The sequence below is a fragment of the Adiantum capillus-veneris genome, chromosome 9 (assembly GCF_014529385.1).
Source record: "Adiantum capillus-veneris isolate H3 chromosome 9, ASM1452938v2, whole genome shotgun sequence".
In the NCBI taxonomy this organism is placed as follows: domain Eukaryota; kingdom Viridiplantae; phylum Streptophyta; class Polypodiopsida; order Polypodiales; family Pteridaceae; genus Adiantum; species Adiantum capillus-veneris.
The window spans coordinates 148,923,480-148,943,671 of NC_140939.1; the positions used below are offsets into that span (position 1 = coordinate 148,923,480).

Sequence of the window (20,192 nt, forward strand, 5' to 3'; positions counted from 1 at the left end):
CTAGTTGCCTTGAGGTGCAACCCAAAGGTAAGAGTGGCCATTTTTGACACTTAACTAAAAAAAACATGGTTTGGGCGGTTAAGTTGAGTCCTCAAAAGAAATCCAAAAATCAACTGAGTAGCTTGGAAAAAAATTGGAGGACTTGGGTTTGCCGACTCTTGAATGCCGACTTCGCGTGACGACTTTGCACGTTGCCTAGCCGACTTCACGGGCTACCCTTGCTTGCCGCCCCTTAGGACACCACCCTTGCTTGTCTCCCTTAGGCCACCGCCCTCAGGTTGCGCCATTGTTCATGCACTTGCTGACCCCTATGCGTTGTTGTTCAACAATGTGTGTGTGCGCAGCTGCACTTACACAGTGCCAATGCAGCATCCAGGTGCACGCAACTGCGATCAACACTAGCTACCAACACTTGTAGGTCTCGTGCAACGCTCTTGCGCCGCCCCATTAGTGTGGTTGCACAACTACTCGTGTGTAGGTGCCCTTGTGTCGTTTGATACCGACCACTCAAACCGCCTCTTTACACCTCAACAACAACAAAGGCCACTTAATCTGCATGAGTGAGAGTGAAGCTACTGTTGTCGACATTGTGCATCAAGTACATGTAAATGATGATACCAAGCAAGTCCATGCACCACCATATACTAAACATAAGACTAAGACAAAATCCTTATCTCCTCCATCTCTGCAAAAACATACCTCAATCAATCAATACCTCTCACCATTGCATACGGGGCTGCCATGCCCTTAGAGTGGCAGCTCTCGAGGACACTCTTATGCAATAAATGGCAACAAAGAGGCGAAACAAAGACAAACCAAGCATCCATGTGACGGCCACTGGCAAATCAAACATTCCACACATGAGAATCCGTGGAAAAGAACTCACCAGATTCCCACCACCGGCTTGCATGTGCCTTCTTGCCCTCCTCTCTCGCTAGTAGTGTCCCATACCACCCTATATGAGAGTTGTGAGAGCCTGTCATGATGGGAAAATCAACATTCCACACACAAGAATCCATGAAAAAGAACTCACCAAATTCCCACCACCGGCTTGCATATGCCCTCTTGCCCTCCTCTCTCACTAGTAATGTCCCATAGCATCCTATACGAGAGTTGGGAGAGCCTCTCAATCAATCAATACCCCTCACAATTGCATACGGAGGGGCTACCATGCCCTTAGAGTGGCAGCTCTTGAGGACACTCTTATGCAATAAATGGCAACAAAGAGGCGAAACAAAGACAAACCAAGCATCCATGTGACTACCACTGGCAAATCAACATTCCACACACGAGAATCCGTGAAAAAGAACTCACCAAATTCCCACCACTGGCTTGCATGTGCCCTCTTACCCTCCTCTCTTGCTAGTAGTGTTCCATACCATCCTAAACGAGAGTTGGGAGAGCCTGACACACTGGGCCATCATGGCCCCATGAGCTCTAGTGAATTTGTGCACATCGCCATGCTGTGTATACACGCAAGAAGTGGCTTTGATACCAATGTTATTCCCTTATCGAATCCATGTTGCACACATGACATGACACAAGCCAACTCAAACCTAGACACACGTAGTGAGTGGACATCAGGCTTAGCTCCCAACCATAGAGTCAATACAGGGTCACCCCCGAGACTGTGAGCCTGCAGCCAAGTGAATAAGCCTCTACCACAAGGACCGGTGTCCCATACCACCAAGCCTACACAAACATGGGTGTGTGGGAAAAGCTGGCAAGGGCCAAGAGTCCAAGTGTGGTGATGTCAGGACACTGGCAAGGCCGGACTACACAAGGGCAAGGCCGGGCTAGGCAGTGTGGAAAGGGAGTCCAACTAGGGCAAAGGGCCAGGGGCTATGCTATAGTGGGTGGTTGGGTGGTGGACTCCTAGGTTCTAGTTCCCCTTATCTAACATTGGTATCAAGATCTTGGTTCTTTTTTGGGAAAGGCACAGCTGTGGAGGAGGGGATCCACACAAACTTGCATGAGCAAGTTGCATGTCGGGGTCACCAAACCGTGGAACACCTCTCCTGTGAGGAGGACGACAAGCAATAATTCCATGGGCAACCCCCCTTGCAAGGAGGAGCCGTCGAGGCGGACTTGCACAAAATTCATCCCTTGCGAGCTCTACGGCTTCGCGCCGATCGGGGGAGCATTTCACGGCCGAAGCCCCTCTCTCAATACAGTGGCCGCCATGGCCCCCTTCCTTGCTCGCACACTACTGTAAGCGGCCATAACCGCTGCGTGTTCATTTTTTCACATTACAAGGGCGCCCAACCCCCTTGGGGGTTAATGGCCACACCCTTTTTTCAAGAACAAGGGGTGGTACCCATAGTGGGGTACCCCACCCCCTCCCTCGTGTGCGGATTCGGCTAGGTCCGACAAGGTGCAGCATCTCGACACGACCGGCACAAACTTCGAGTACCCAATTCTCTACGTATTACCGGCAAAACTAAGAGATTTAAGAAAAGCATTCCGACGGGAGTTCAAAGTACAATTACCTTAAAAGTCAATTACAATTGCAAGTATAATTGATTCGGCTACCAAGGAATTGCGGAATTCCCTATACGGCGGACAATTTGAATCGATTTCCACCGGGATACTATCAATTTTGACGGAATTAGCAAGGCTAATTACACTTTGCAAGTGCTCTCAATCTTAGGTATTTTTTCTGACTATTCCTTGCACCGCACTGTGTCGCCATGGGTCGAATATCAATATGACATTTGATTTTGAGCAAAGTACGCCTGATCCTGCCCATGATGGCCCACGGTCGGACCCTCTCAAGGAGAGTACCCACGACGCTACGGCAGGTGACGACACTTACGAATTGCTCGATATTCAAGAATTTCATGCACTTCAGACACGCATGACAGTCATGGATGAAAATTTCAAAGATTTAAATGCAAATGTTACTAAACTATCCACATTAGTGATTCAATTAATGCAACATCAGTCCAAGGGTTCTGCTGACCCGCACATGCATGAGCACGTTGCTACACAAGGGCAAGGCCCTTCTAATCTAAGGCAAGGCCCAAATGCTGATACGTTGCATACTCTCACTGCAAAAGAGGTGGATGAATTGTTGAAAACACCAAACCACCGATTTTTAAGGGAGGAGACCGAGACCGCAATAAGGATGCAGTGAATATCTTTCTCAGCAAGTGGGATGGAATTCATGCCTTACGGCGTACTCTGGACGCAGTCAGAGCTCTGCAAACGAGCTTAACTCTGGAAGGCAAGGCCTACAAATGGTGGATGTCTCTCAAGGAGAAGAACATCATACCACAGAGTTGGGTAGCTTTTGAAGCTATGTTTAGCAAAGAATTTTTGCCTACAAATGAGGCAGATCGGAATTGGACAGCTTGGGACACATGTTCCATGTGTCAATACCCATCATTGCTTGAATATATCTCTCACTATCGGGATGTTATTCTCAAATTGGAAGGCTTAGATAACTTTCAACAAGTACGGCGGTTTATACGAGGTCTAACACGAGAAGAGCTTAAGAAGTACGTCAAGACCCAAGACCCTAAATGGCACTTGAGGAAGCCATAGTGAAAGCACATATTCATGATGATCCAAATGAAAAGAAAGCACATAATAGTCATGTGCCTGCTAATACACATGGTAATACATGCACTCAATATGGACACAATAAAAGTGAATTTATAGTTGCCAATTCAAATGCATCTAAAAAACCCAAGGGGTCCAAGGGTCCTCTCTCTCCTGAGGACTTTGATAACGCTAAGAAAAAAAAATTATGTTTTCAATGTTTAGGAAGCGGTCATGGCAAAAAGGATTGTCCCAAGAGGAAATCTGCTCCTCATGGCAAGGAGAAAGCAGTGCACACGGTGCAACTGCTACCTCTTGAGTCTTCCTCACGCTTCTCTACAGTGGAAGTAACACACACAGAGGTGGTACATGAATGCTGTCTCACAGCTTCCATGTGGCAACAAACCTTTGGACCACGTGAGTTAGTACGTATGCACGGATCTCTGCAAGGCCACAAGGTGCGCATCTTGGTAGATGACGGTCCTACTCACAACTTCATCAATTATGGATTGGTGAAAAACTCAAATTGCCTCCAACTCCGAGTACCCACCGCTACAAGGTAGCAATGATGAATGGACATGATACCGAAATCTGGGATACTCAATGCCGAGTTGTTCCGTTGGAAGTACAAGGTTACTCCACATGCTTGGATTTTCAGGTTATGAACATGGAAAGGGTAGATGTGGTTCTTGGTAGGGAGTGGTTGCATAGCCTAGGACCATCACTGAAGCGTAGCTATGAGCACAACAACTTGATGTTTGAATCCCATGGCACACATGTGTTGTTGTTAAGAGAGAAGGATATACCATCACCGTTGATTTGTACCGCTGATCTTATGCAGCTCATTTCTGATAATGAAATAGATCAATTTTTCTTGTGTTACTCACTGTCTCATTTTCTTTCTAACATTGAATCTGTTGAACATTCCTCAATGCCGTATGCTTCTCTCTCATCTATTCCACCAATGACTATTTCTAAACAAGCAAACATTGCTAGTGAGTTACAAAAATTATTAAATGAATTTCAAGATGTTTTTCCTAATGATTTGCCACTAGGATTACCACCGACACGATCGGTGTAACATAGCATAGACGTGGCTGCAGGCTGTAAACCTATCTGTAAATTGCCTTGCCGTATGAGTTATTCTGAAGCTGCTGAGGTGGAACATCAGCTTGCTGACTACCTTAGCAGAGGATATATACAACTCAGTTCTTCAACATGGGCCTATCCTATCCTATTAGTGAAGAAAAAAGACGGCAGTATGCGCATGTGCATAGACTACCATGGCTTAAATGCGGTTACGGTTAAGAACAAATATCCATTTCCCCGAGTAGATGAGTTGTTTGATAAACTCACTCATGCTCACATTTTTACGAAAATAGACTTGCGGTTAGGATATCACCAAGTCCGTATTCGACTTGTTGATATACCCAAAACTGTATTCTGAACACGGTTTGGACACTACGAGTTCTTGGTGATTCCCTTTGGGTTAACCAATGCGCTGCAACATTCATGACACTTATGGATAGTGTCTTGAAGCATACTTGGTCAAATTTGTCATTGTTTTCCTTGATGACATTCTAGTCTACAGTGCTTCTGAAGAAGAACACCTACAACATCTCAGGCAGGTGTTTGGGTTGTTACGAACAAACAAATTATATGCCAAGGAATCTAAGTGTGATTTTCTACAAGATGAAATTTACTATTTAGGGCATGTTATTACAGCTAATGGGTTATATATGGATCAATCCAAAGTGGATACCATCCGAAAATGGTCTTGTCCTAAAAATATGAAAGAGTTATAGATTTTTTGGGATTTGCATGTTTTTACCGAAGGTTCGTTAAAAACTATGCTAATGTTGTTGTTCCCATGACATATCAACTAAAAGGCAAAGGCAAAGCTTTTCAGTGGGGATCCGCTCAACAACACAGTTTTGATACGCTCAAGGATGCATTAGCTACAACTCCCATACTGGCTATTGTAGATCCTTTGAAACCATTCGTTTTGGAAATGGATGCCAGTGACCGTGCTATTGGAGCAATCCTGTTACAAGACAGACGGCCAATTGCATTTGAAAGCAAGAAGCTTGATGTAGCTCAGCAGAGCTACTCTGCTTATGAGCGCGAACTCTATGCAATAGTGTCTGCCTTAAAAACATGGCGGCATTATCTGTATGGTGCTCAGTTTGAGATTGTGTTTGACCATGAAAGCATCAAATGGTTTACACAAAAAACGGATTTGAAGGGTCGGAAAGCCAGGTGGACGGAGATTCTTCAGGAATATGACGCCAAGCTAAGGTATCGTAAAGGTCGATACAACGTGGTGGCTGATGCTCTAAGTCGTATGCCGGAGATCAATTCTCTCGTGTTCACGGAACTTTGTAGTGAATTTTTTGAATTTTCTCAAAGGAAAATACGAGCATGATGAAGCATATTCCAAAGTATGGATCCATGTTCAAATGAGGGATCCTTCTCACTCCAATGATGGTAGTGTAACGTTAACCTCCACACCTAGTTCTCCTCTATCGAGTGATGAACTACAGCGATGGAAGCATTTCACCATCGACAATGGGTATCTACTCCATAAGGGGAGAGGTTGTGTACCGACGGAGACAGACATTCGGTGCTAAATTCTTTATGAATGTCATGATAGTCCAAGTGTAGGGCACCCAGGTATTAGAAAAACTTATGCTCTCGTATGACAACAATTTTACTGGCCAAGTATACATGGCTTTGTTCAAGCTTATGTCTTGCATTGCCAAAAATGTCAAGTTAACAAAGCAGAGCGCCTGAAAGCAGGAGGACTCTAGTTACATCCTTTGGAGATTCCCAATGGAAAATGGGAAAGCATCTCTATGGACTTTATTGTGGGTTTACCAACCACTGTACGAGGTCATGACTCGGTATGGGTGGTCGTAGACCGGTTGACTAAACTATGTAAGTTTATTCCAACCAAATCAATGGTTAAGACACCAGAACTAGCCAAGTTATTTGTGGACAATCTATACAAATTGTATGGTTTACCAAGTAACATTGTCAGCGATCGTGATCCCAAGTTTAACAGTCACTTTTGGAGAGCTGTGTTTAAACGATTGGGTACACAACTGAACCTCAATACAGCCGATCATCCAGAAACAGATGGTCAGACTGAACGAGTTAACCAGGTGCTAGAGGATATGCTAAGAGCATACATCAACAAAAAACAGTCAGATTGGGAAGAATACTTACCTATTCTCGAGTTTGCCTACAATAGTGCTAAGCATGCCACAACTGGATTTAGTCCTTTCATGCTCATGTATGGGTTTCAACCTAGGTCACTAGTTACGGTGGGGTTGACAACCAAAAAACTCCAACAAGTTAAGGATTTTCTCCAAGACCACATGGATATGCTGAAACTCACTGGTCAGAATGTCCGACAAGCACAAGATCGGTATAAGAAGCATGTTGACGAGAAACGTCGGCAAGTAACCTTTGAAGAAGGGGAGGAAGTATTTTTACGTGTGCCAGAACATTCAGAAAGTCTGAAAACTGGGCCAACACCTAAATTATCTCCCCGATATTGTGGGTCTTTCAAAATACTCAAGTGAGTAGGTGATCGTGCCTACAAATTATTGCTACCTGCACATTCTCATATTCATCCGGTGTTTCATGTAAGCCGTTTACGTAAGCGGTTACATGAGGACGACAATGTCATTGACCAACAGATTTTGGTTGATTTCATTGAACCTCCTACCTTACCGCATGAACCTGAACCTGTTCTCGATTATCATGAGTTGCGTACACGTCATCATGTACGTCAACAAACCTTAATCAAGTGGAAAGACCGACTTGAGGAAGGTGCCACTTGAGAAAACATTAGTGTTCTTAAGAAGAAGTTCCCCACTTTTGTTTTCGAGGACGAAAACTCTTCTTAAGGGGGGAGTAATGTCAGGACACCGGCAAGGCCGGACTAGACAAAAGCAAGGCCGGGCTACGCAGTGTGGAAAGGGAGTCCAACTATGGCAAAGGGCCAAGGGCTATGCTATATAGTGGGTGGTTGGGTGGTGGACTCATAGGTTCTAGTTCCCCTTGTCTAACAGGTGATCACACAAGATGTCTCACAAATGAAACTCAAGTCCTACTTATAGGACTTCATAACCAAAGAGCTAGGTTCACACTTGATCCCCCCCCCCCCAAAGCACTATCTAACACGGGGTATTGAATTAATTTAAGGCGATGGGATCAATGATGGAGAAGTGCTGGCACAAAACCAAAAGCGCGCCCAAACGTTGAATGCAAAAAAGTAAACAAAGGTAGGAAAAGTAAACAAGGGCCGGGGGTGGGGGACAACGACCAGCTTTATAATAATGGGAGTTCGCATGGGTCAACAAGCCAACACGCCCGTGTGGTTAGCTCACCGGGCTTCCACACACAAAACCAAACGCGCGCGCAAATGTCGATGCGAAAAAAGGATCAAGAACAAGAAAAGAAAAAACGGACATGAAAAGTAAACATAAACATGGGGGGAGTAAATAACGACCAACTATATAGTAATGTTAGTTCGTATGGGTGTCAACAAGCCACACATGCTCACGTGGTTACTCACCACCTGAAGTGATGGGTTCGAATCTCCGATCGACATCCATCGTTGACTTTTTTTGTGTAGTTCTCTCGCCTTGAGATCCGTGCGCTTCAACTATCGCCGCCTTGGGGTCATTAATACCCCATGTTAGATGGCGCCGAGGGGGAAAAAAAAAAAGAGAAAAACAGACACCAACCACGTGATGACACGTTGTGAACCAAGCTTTCATACCTTCTGTTTGCACTGTGCAAGTGAGGATTTTGCAAAAAAAAACCCGATGAGGAGAGGGGCAATGTGACAACCTCTGTCCTCGCACGATTCGTTCTCTCTCTCAGCACCACTGGGTTCATGTTAACAGAGCAGGGCTAAGACAGAGCAATATGAGCAAACATGGAGGCAAAGAGAACGATTCTTTCTTTTGTCACCTCACTGAAGGACTGTGCTAGGAAGAAGGATTTATACCAAGGCACTAGGATACATGCTGATATTCGGGATAGTGGGTTACTTGAAAAGAACACATACTTAGGCAACATGCTAGTCAGTATGTATGTCAAGTGCGGTGCACTTGTCAGAGCGCAACAAGTCCTTGATGAGCTTCCTATCCGGAATGTTGTCTCTTGGAGTGCATTGATAGCGGGATATGCCCAACAGGGGCACGGCCAGGAAGCTCTGGGCTGTTTTCAGCAGATGCAAAGAGAGGGCATCTATCCAGATGCAATTACCTACACTTGCATCTTGAAGGCATGTGGCATTATACAAGATGTTGATATGGGCACAAGAATTCACAATGACATTGTTGGTCAGGGGCTGTTGAAAGCAAACGTCATGCTTGGCACTGCTTTGGTCGACATGTATGCCAAATGTGGTGTACTTCATAAAGCACAAAAACTGCTTGAAAAGCTTCCTGTCCGGGATGTCGTCTCTTGGAATGCATTGATTGCGGGATATGCCCAACATGGGAAGGGCCAAGAAGCTCTGAGCTGTTTTCAACAGATGCGAAGGGAGGGCATTTCTCCAGATGCAATCACCTACGCTTGCATCTTGAAGGCATGTGGCACTACGCAAGATGTAGATATGGGCCAAAAAATTCATGATGATATTGTACGTCAGGGGTTGTTGACAAGAAACGTTGTGCTGGGCAATGCCTTGGTCGACATGTATGCCAAATGTGGTGTACTTCAAAAGGCACAAAAAGTACTTGAGGAACTTCCTGTGCGGAATGTTGTCTCTTGGAGTGCATTGATTGCAGGATATGCCCAGCAGGGGCAGAGCCAGGAAGCTCTGGACTGTTTTCAGCAGATGCAAAGAGAGGGTGTCTCTCCAGATGCGATCACCTACATTTACATCTTGAAGGCATGTGGCACTAAACAAGACGCTGATATGGGCAAAAGAATTCACGATGATATTGTCAGTTGCGGGCTGTTGCAAGAAAATGTTATGCTTGGTACTGCCTTGGTTGACATGTATGTCAAATGTGGTGTACTTCAGAAAGCACAAAAAGTGCTTGAAGAGCTTGCTGTCCGGAATGTTGTCTGTTGGAGTGCATTGATTGCAGGATATGTCCAACAGGGGCAAGGCCAGGAAGCTTTGGGGTGTTTTCAGCTGATGAGAAGCGAGGGTATCTCTCCAGATGCAGTCACCTACACTTGCATCCTGAAGGCATGTGGCACTATGCAAGATGCTGATATGGGTAAAATAATTCATGATGATATTGTTAGTCAGGGGTTCTTGAAAAACAATGTCGTGCTTGGCACTGCCTTGGTCAACATGTATGCCAAATGTGGTTTACCTCATAAAGCACAAGAAGTGCTTGAGAAGCTTTCTCTCCGGAATGTCGAGTCTTGGAACACACTAATTGCGGGATATGCCCAACACGGGCTGGGTCAGGAAGCTCTGGGCTGTTTTCAGCGGATGAGAAGTGAGGATGTGTCTCCAGATGCAATCACCTATGCTTGCATCTTGAAGGCATGTGGCACTATGCAAGATGCTGTTATGGGCAAAATAATTCACGATGATATTGTTAGTCAGGGGCTGTTGGAAAAAAACGTTGAGCTTGGCACTGTATTGGTTGACATGTATGCTAACTGTGGTGTACTTCAGAAAGCACAAAAAGTGCTTGAAGAGCTGCCTGTCCGGAATGTCATTTCTTGGAGTGCCCTGATTGCGGGATATGCCCAACAGGGGCAGGGCCAAGAAGCTCTGGCCTGTTTTCAGCAGATGCGAAGGGAGGGCGTCTCTCCAGATGCAATCACCTACACTTGCATCTTGAAGGCATGTGGCATTACACAAGATGCTGATATGGGCAAAAGTATCCACGATGATATTATCAGTCAGGGTCTGTTGGGAAAAAGCGTTGTTCTTGGCAATGCCTTGGTCGACATGTATGCCAAATGTTGTGAACTTCAGAAAGCACAAAAAGTGCTTGAGGAGCTGCCTGTCCGGAATGTTGTATGTTGGACCGCACTAATTGCGGGATATGCCCAACAGGGGCGGGGCCAAGAAGCTCTGGGCTGTTTTCAGCAGATGCAAAGGGAGGGCATCTCTCCAAATGCAATTACCTACATTTGCATCTTGAAGGCATGTGGCACCATGCAAGACGCTGACATTGGCAAAAGAATTCATGATGATATGGTTAGTCAGGGGCTGTTGAAAAACAACATTGAGCTTGGCACTGCCTTGGTCGACATGTATGCCAAATGTGGTGTACTTCAGAAAGCACAAAGAGTGCTTGAGGAGCTGCCTGTTCGGAATGTGGTCTCTTGGAGTGCACTGATTGCAGGATATGTGGAACAGGGGCAGGGCCAGGAAGCTCTGGTGTGTTTTCAGCAGATGCAAAGAGAGGGCATCTCTCCAAATGCAATCACATATGCTTGCATCTTGAAGGCGTGTGGTACTACGCAAGATGTGGATATGGGGAAAAGAATTCATGATAATATCGTTAGTCAGGGGCTGTTGAAACAAAACGTGGAGCTTGGCACTGCCTTGGTTGACATGTATGCTAAATGTGGTGTACTTCAGAAAGCAGAAAAAGTGCTTGAGGGGCTGCCTGTCCGAAATGTGGTCTCTTGGAGTGCACTGATTGCAGGATATGCGGATCAGGGACAGGGCCAGAAAGCTCTGGGCTGTTTTCATCGGATGCGAAGTGAGGGCATCTCTCCAGATGAAATCACCTATGCTTTGGTCTTGAAGGCAATGAATACATCTTGAAGGAATGTGGAATTACACAGGATGCTAAACAATGAAATCACTTATGCTTTGGTCTTGAAGGCTATGGTTACATCTTGAAGGGATGTGGCATTACGTCAAAAGGTTTGGTCTTGGAGGCTATGCTTTACAGAGGCTGACAGGGCAAATTTTTTTTCATGATGAGATTCTCAGTTGGGAGTTGTTGACAGTGCTTGGCAAAGCAAAAAGCAGAATTTTGGAATGTTTCGAGATGAGGAGAGGTTAGATTGTGGAGAAAAAAGAAATGAAGAGAAGTAGCTCGCACAAGACGTTTGCCATATCTAGACTCCTTGAGTCTCTCTCTCTCTCTCTCTCTCTCTCTCTCTCTCTCTCTCTCTCTCGGGTGCATTCTTATGCACATATGGAACAGTTTCCCTGTTGCTGCAGTCTTATCTATGCCATTCGGCAAGCATGAGCTATGAGTGAGGAAAGTGCTGCCTGTGTGGTTGATTTGATGATTGATGCATGTGTGCGACGACAGCTTCTTGGTTGTATATACCAGGGCAATACATCCGGAAGGCGGAGACGTTCAGACATGTCCTCATTGAATGCTTGCTAACTGAAAATCCTTCTTGCACACATGCTGCTCCAACGACTGGGCGTGTTACCTGTAGATGATCTTGTGTCAACACAGCCGAAAATACTGCACGTTGCAACAGCATGAGTTGGAATGCATAAAGCTCATAGGTTGCAGGCCACAACCGAGTGCTTCTCATGCAAAAACAGGAAGGTGATTGGTACTGCCGGATCTACAGTAGTTGCAATTCCCTTCACTTCATTCTCTTATTTGTCGCATGCTGGAGCTTTGAGATGAGCTTTCTGTTTGTGGCAAGGTGATCACTACGGAGGACATGGCTACTTGATTTTTGGCCAAGCTTCCCTGGCAGTATGACTCTCTTTACAAGTCCCTTGTTTCCATTGCTACCACTTGGGAGTTACAAAGGGTTTGGGGTCATTGGCAGGCCTAATCAGTGTCGAAGATGACATAGTGAAGAATTTCCCAAGGCATTGAAGAGGGAGGTTTGGCAACAGGGAGCAAGCAGGCAACACAGGGCAGGAGTCAGAGTCAGCATCAGTATCATTGTGGCAGAGAGCTAACCAGTTGCTGTAGAGGTGGCTAGGCGGAGACAACCACAAATAATCCGTCAAGGAGGAGGAGATCGTAGAGACCAAAGAAGGCGGTTTCTCATCGTAGTAGGAAAGAGTAGTTAGCACAGATGTCTCTCAATTAGAGGGACCTTCAATGGTAATTGAGACCTTCGATGGTCCGTCTCTCTCCTGCCAGTCCACAGAGAGACAACATAGGCCAATTTTTCATCCTGGTATGAGCGAGGGGATAACTCAATTGCCTTTCTTCTTGACCTGGACACATGCTTGCTTTTTTTGAGCATCTATAAGCAAAGGAGTGCACCCATGTGCACAGAAGTCATAATGTAAACAGAGTAGGACATGTAAACCCAAGCAACCACCTGGTTTATGCTATCTTCTTCTACAAAGGTCTTGGTGTGACACATTAGAAACAATGAGAGAGAGAGATTCGTTCTATAAACACATGGCAACATTTTTACAACCCAAAGGTTCTTTCGTGTTATATTCATTCTCTACCTTTACCTCTAAACCATTTTATACTTTTACCCATCTACTCCTCTATGTCATTGACATCGTCCAAAGTTGGGAGGCTCTAAGAGTATTCGTGCGTAGTGTCATCTCGACTCGCAAAAACTTTATTCCATAGCTGAGCCCATGTGTCAAGAGTCTTTCTCAAAAATGCACGCGATTGGACTCTATATAATCCATGTTCTCTCAAAATCCAAACACCGAACTTGCAAGAATTACGACATCTTTTATGTTTGAGGCTTTACCCAATCAAGTCCATGACGGCTTCTTTTGCGATTCGAGAGTCCTTCTAGAGCCTAAAACCCCTTGATGCTCCTACCCTCCTTTATGCCTTTCTTCAAGTCAGGGGTCGCGGGGCAGGCGATCAGCACCGTTTATCTGCTCAACTTTCTACACCATAATCTAGCTTGCAGGCGACGGAGCGGGAGGCAAATACACCAACATCCACAGCAGCAGGAATTGCTGCCAACTCAACGCTCATAATTTGTTTGCAGACTTGTCGAAACCCCCTGGAGTCGAATAGAGACCACACTGTCGTCACCCCTAAAGTCCATCAGTTTTGTTGGCCTCACTCCCCCCGACTGTGAAAGGCCGGCCGGTGCAGTACTGCTCCCGCCATTGGCTCCCCGCCTCCATGCGGTCGCAGTATTACAGGGAGGACCATTCCCTAGACCTTCATGATCCTTGATGCTTTCCTCTGCTCCTGCCTTCATTGATGCACCTTCTCTCCGTAATCCTATTTTAATGCCGAGCGAGAGCAAGGGTCCTTCCGAGGGTGAGAGAGAGATAAAGGGCTATGGAAGCTTGATTATATTTTCGAGCGAGAGCGGGGCTTAATCCTCTCGATTAAGCTCTTCCCTATCTCTCGCTGCCTGTGCGCCATATCTTCCCTTCGTTTCACCCCATATACCTTACGGGTAGTCACATTATTCATTGCCAACCCATGTTTTTTTTTTTTATAGCAAAACTCACAATTGTGAGCGACTTATATTGATCATCCCAAAAAATTACAAGAACTTGCCAACCCATGTTGTGCGTATCCCGTAATCGATGTACCCAAACGATATCAAGCACTTTTGTGCATTCCGAAGTGCACCAAAGTATCTTCCAAAGCAAGCGTGTCATTTGGCTTCGGCATAATTATCGGTGCCAAGCACATCTCCTGCAGCCCAAATACAATGAAAAAACTATTACGACCATAACTTGACCAATCGACCATAACTTGACCAATTGAAGTACGATTTGAGCAGTCTACAGAACATACTCTAGCCCATGTTAGACACTATAAACCAAAACCCAGTAAAATTGAAACCAATCACCCATGCATGCATCTTGAGATTGGTCCAAAAATGGCAGAACCAACCCTTGAAAACCTTGTACTACTCATGTCTTCCTTATTTCGGAATCTAATTGACGAGCTGTAAAGACAAGCACTACACAATTAGGACATAAACCTGCACTTCGGCAATGTTTAAGCATCCCGGCCTATAGGCATAAAACACACACTTATTGGCCCCAAAAACCATATGTGGCAGACATTTATCATTACAATTGTATGTCGCCCCTTCACTGCACAATTGACATATACACATCAAATAAGTGTAATATGCAACTTTTAATCCTATTTCCCATTGAGGGAGCGGAGCAATACGACATCGATCTTTACAAGTCCCAAATTGAAGCTCAAACAGTGAAGTACGACCACCGAATGTTTTTTTGAGGGTTGAATTTGTCACTTTTTGGAATGTGTCTCTAATGACTTTTTCAACTCACAAAGATTTTAGTTGGTAGTTTTTGATGCAAGTTGCCGGATGTTCTTGAAGGCTTCTCAATGGGATATGTATGCACATAGATATTCGTGCTTGAAGTTTGACATTAAACGGGGATTGGAGAAAAAATTGATTTTCATCAATTTTGGATATGCACATAGATATTTGTGCTTGAAGTTTGACATTAAACGGGGATTGGAGAAAAAATTGATTTTCATCAATTTTGGTGAGGCTAGTATAGATGATTGAAATTACCAGATTGGATGCCCAAACCCAAAGTCAAAGACACAACTTAATAGCCGGTCTTTATGAATCAGCTATTGGGTTCCTAAGCCGCAAGTTATATATTGATTGACATTGTGCCCAAAAAAAAAATAATTGTACAGAGTTGGAATTGCTCTATAGAAGCACTAGTTCATAGTCGGATACCAAGGGGATTATTTGTTCTCTTTCGCTCTCGATGATGATGAAGAAAACAAAAAACGATGTCATGTTTGCAGTTAAATTTTGTACTTGATTTGTGAATTCATGATGAATACATATTCTAGTTCCAAAGTGTCATTTGTGCATAGTTTCTTTGTGTTGTGCATCTTCTCTCAGTATTTTCCCACAGCAAGCATCCCGATGCTAGCTTGATCACCTCAGGAATCCCATTTTCCCCAACATCTTAAGTAAATCCGATGCGAAACGAGTTGGGGTGGGAAATTTTTTCAGAGAAATGTTTTTCCTAACGTCTTTGGTGAGTCCGATGCGAAATGAGCCGTGGTGGGAAGTTTTTTCAGAGAAAGATGATGACACCACAGGAACAAGTTGCTGCTTACATGCAACACAACAACAAGCTGTCCAATAGCCATTCAACCTGCATGAGCGGATTTGTAGTGATCGATAGGCAGTTAGGATAAATTGTAAGGGTTTGAAGGCCAAGCCATCTCAATAATTTTCCGCATCAATGAGCAATCTATGGAATATAATGGGATTGAGTGTCAAAATATAATGGAGGGGGTTTCACTAGATTATAGTGCTTGAACTTAGGGCTCAAATTGGAGAACTACATGTAGCACGAGCAACAAGCTGGCAAAAGTTTTAAAAATCCTTGTAAAAGAAGTATTTGAAGACTCCCAGAGGGTAACTAAACAGAGTTTTCTGAAGTAGGTGCTTAAGAAAAATAAGGACTTACCAACATGAGAACTATTTTAGATATTTGAAAGAAAATTTAAGCAAGTATCTACAACTGAACAATCTTTGTTGAAGTTAGAGTAGGTTGAACTATTTGTCCAAGCTGTTGATGAGCAACTTTAAAAGAGTTTGGTGCAACTACTTGGAGACTCAACATGCGAATTGGGTTTTATCTTTAATTGGAAAATAGTTTTTGAAATGGTAAATATGATCGTGAAGCGGTAGATGAGGGTTGATAAGCTAATTGTGGTCAATCATACAGACACAATGGAAGCAGAAGATAAGGAGAAACAGTCTCCAACAATTCCTAAATTGGAGGAGCCAACTCTTGACGAGTTCATGAAAGGTATATGAGAGTTAAGTTTGAATTCAAAAGTAGTTAAACTTGAAGGATTAGGTGCAAAGGCGTCTACCTCGGAAGGTAGGAAACACGCTCCACATCAAGATTGGAATGATCACTGCATGTGGTGGGACAATGAAGATCATGAATATAAAGATTTTGATGATTTTAATGAAGCATATCGGAAAAATGTGATTTTTTGGAAGGATAACTAGATTCATCTTGGGGAATTTGGGGAGCCTCTGCTCTTGAATTTTGGAAAAGGTTGAACAAAAAAGTTAGTAGAAGAGATGCATCATAACATTACTCTTGTTGAAGCAGCTATCCATGGGTTAAGATATGCCAAGTTGGGAATTATAAACGGGAAACCATAGGGCGGACTGATCCGATGGATTCTCTTTCAGTATATGCGTTTAATGCTAAATCCCAAGCTAATGAAGCCATAGTAGAAGAGAAGAATAAAAGGGATAAAACAATGCAGGGATTTCAAAAAGGGATATTGGGTCTACTAATAACAAAGAAGAGGTGCCTTCTCCCAAACCTATTCTTAAAGTGGTTATGAAAGAGGCCCCAAAAGATAAGAAGCAAGGTAAGCCCATGGGACCTACATATAAATTGAAATCTAACATTGAACTAGCTACATATCTAAAGAAGGTTTTTGAAGAGCGTATCCTCAATAGCAAAGTGGATCTCACATTGGGAGACATCTTAGGGATTTCTAAGCGTGAATTTCATGAAGGAATTATTGACATTTTTTTAAAAAAATGATAGCTGCCAAGTGAACAATAACCAGGCACGATTAAGATCCAAATGCGTTGCCATTTTGAGTCGATTTTGGATTCTTATGAAGAAGAATTTGAAGATAAAGATCCAAAGATTTTGGTGGTTTCAAATCTGATTGTACCCGAGGTAAGGCATGTTCATATTAATGAGGATGGAGATGAGGAAACTATGTCAGGTGTCACTTTTCAAGGACTTATTGTGCTAGAGAAAAGACGAAAACCATTGTGCAACTTGGTGACATTGAAGAGTTGTTCCTAGCAATGGTGTGCCATGGATAAAAAATCAATCTTATGGAAAAGGACTTGCACCAGAAGGGGAAGTGGTCTATTGATGTGGACCATGGTTGGCAGATTTGAGCTGTAAACATGCTTCCAAGTGACCTTATGGTGCATATGTGAATGTTAAGGTAACTAATGGAGATGTTTACGATGAACAAAACTTTCTTGTACAAGAATAACATTCCTCCTAGCCCCTCATATTGGGAGTGCCGTACATTATGGTTGTGAGTGTGAAAAAAAAGTGTTAGATGATGGCTTAGCCTATGCAAGGATGTGGAGTCCAAATGGTAAACGAGTTGTTCAATTTTTGATTGCGTGTTGATCATGCCAATAACAAAGATAGTTTATGTGATCATCCATTTCCAATGATACGTAAAGAGTTCATAGAATACAGGTTTCTACAAGATTTTCTCAGGGTGTCTCTACGGTGGTATAGAGGAGGGAAAGTTCTCTGCAAGGGAGACTTTTCTTTGGGGATATCTGAGGATTCAATGTCATACATGAAGTTTAATGAATTGCGTAAATGGGAGAAGGAATATATTTTAAGTATTCAAATGAATTGCAGGGATGTGATGTGGTCATACCAAATGATTTTATTTCAAGAATCTTTGAAGAGGTTTATTATATGGATACTAGATGAGTTCAACCAATACATATTAAAAAGTGAAACTGAATGTGCTAAAGTGCATTCAATAAATATGTATGATGTATGAAGTAATGAATATACAGAAGAAGTTATATAAATAAAGGAAGATTTGGGTGAAGCAAAAGTATAGATACAGACGAAGTGCAAAACCATTTCAAAGAAAGTAAGGCCGATGGATACAACTTTACCAGAAGAAAGTGATGGAAGGATAGAGAAAGCTTCTTTGTAGCCTATGTTGAGAGATCCAAACAACATTGGACATAAATTTACTAAAGAAACATTAAAGAAATTGAAGATTGGGGATAAAAGGATGAGTTTTTGAATCCTTTGCAGCCTAGGGCTATTTATTCTATGGGTGATCTCTACTTAAGATATGACCAATTGCAGCTCCCTTTGGAGTCACCAGGGATCTTACTACTATGCATAGACCTCTTGGTTTGGTAAGGATGTGCACTCTACCATAGGGTGCTACTAACTCTGTGGCTCATATGATGAATAGTATGAATAAAGTGTTGATAGATTTTACTCCTCATTTCATCATGCCTCTCATCAATGATTTACCAATCAAAGGATGTGAAGAAGATTCCAAAGATGAGATGAAAGATCAAAGGGGTGCCAATGCGTTGTTGCCTAAGACTATCCAAGCTTGAAGAAGTGAACTTGAAACTTTCAAGAAAGAAATTAAATTTTGATGCTAGAGAGGTTTCAATTGTGGGGCATGTGTGTGGTCCAGATGGGAGACGACCAAGTCTAGTTAAGATTAAAGCTATACAAAAGATGAAGGAGACATGCACATCATTAATTAAAGTTTGTCGTTTTTTGGGTACATGGCTGTTTTATCTTATTTGGTTGCCACACTTTGCTCATGTAGCATAGGTATTTTATCAATTAATTAAGGAAGAGAAAAAGGTTTGTATGGGGATATTCATACGAAGGCTATCAAGAAATTAAATAAAATGCTTCTTGAGGCTACTACATTGAGAAAAATTGACTATAAATGTGGAAGGTTAGTGATCTTGACTGAATACTATCCCAGAAAGAATTGGTGGCCATACATCAAGATGATGAAGAGGGTCACAGGTGTGCAGTTTGATTTGGAGCAAAAGTGCTTAACGCTTGTCAATGAGGTTACCCACATGTTAAGAGAGAACTTTGGTGTACTGCTTCTACCCTAAGATCTGACAACGAATATTTTCTTGGGTCTTTAGTCGTGATGGAGATATATTGTTTACCATTAATAAATATGATTCTAAATTGCTCTACTCTCGACATTACTATGCTATGATAAATAGTTTATATTGATTCAAGTTGGCCCAAGAGAACTTATATTTCTGAGGTAGATAAACATGGCTGAGTTGGCTAACTTTTCTGCCAACTAGATGTTTGGGTTGATAAGAGACAACTAAAAGATTTTTTTACTCTAAAAATATGTTAAAGCCTAACTAATGTGGCAAAATCTATTTTCTTAGAATAAATAAAAGTTGGTAACTCCCTGGTTATAGATTTTGTCTAAAACATCAACTAAGCAAATAGGAACCAAACTTTAAAAAAAACTTTCTTACAAACTAATCTGGAACACCTCGAGAGCTACTGCAAATCGCCAATGCCGAGCCAAGGAAAATCATGGAGAAGAAGGTGTCATCAAAGCCATAGCCGTCGGTGCTATGCCATGGCTGTTGGAGAAGAGAATAAAGTACTCTCTCATTCCCTTGCTGAGAAGAGCTATATCTCTCTCTCTCACTCTTTCTCAGGCTTGTGTGAGAGGGGGGGAGGGATTGTTGAGGCTTGGTGGGATCAATTGCTTGCACACACTCATGAAAGGAGGTAAGTAAAATTAAGAAAAATGAGCTTCTCGTCCCACTGTCAAAAAGCCTGTAGTAGCCGACTCTGATGATTTTCTAAAGACTGCAATTTCTTCTGCAACCCCCCCCCCCCCCCCCGCCCCCGCCCAAAAAAAAAAGCTCCTATGTGTGTGTGTGTGTGTCAAAACACACAATCTCCTTTTCTATTTCCAATGCTGCCACCCAATGCATGGTGCTCAATATTCCTCCCATGACTTGCTGCTTCTGCTAGCACTGGCCTGCTTGGATTTGCTGCCGCTGTAGCTCCATCTCCCTTTACACCCAAGGTCACAAGCTTCACATTCTTTGCAAAATTCCCCCTTGTTGCTTGGTGCCTTGTTCGATGCTCTGCTCGATAAGCTTGCAGTTGAGCCCCTATTGTTCAATCCCTCCCCAATTGGTTCTAGTGCTAG

At 43.3% G+C, this 20,192-nt stretch overlaps 1 protein-coding gene across 1 annotated transcript; it reads left to right on the forward strand.

Annotated features, from left to right (window-relative positions):
- Positions 1–8,289: 8,289 nt before the first annotated feature.
- On the forward strand, positions 8,290–13,177 carry LOC147451349 (pentatricopeptide repeat-containing protein At4g18520, chloroplastic-like). Its single transcript, XM_086520300.1, has one exon. It carries the CDS (start codon positions 8,495–8,497, stop codon positions 11,309–11,311), a length of 2,817 nt encoding a protein of 938 aa, XP_086376426.1. The 5' UTR covers positions 8,290–8,494; the 3' UTR covers positions 11,312–13,177.
- Positions 13,178–20,192: the final 7,015 nt, after the last annotated feature.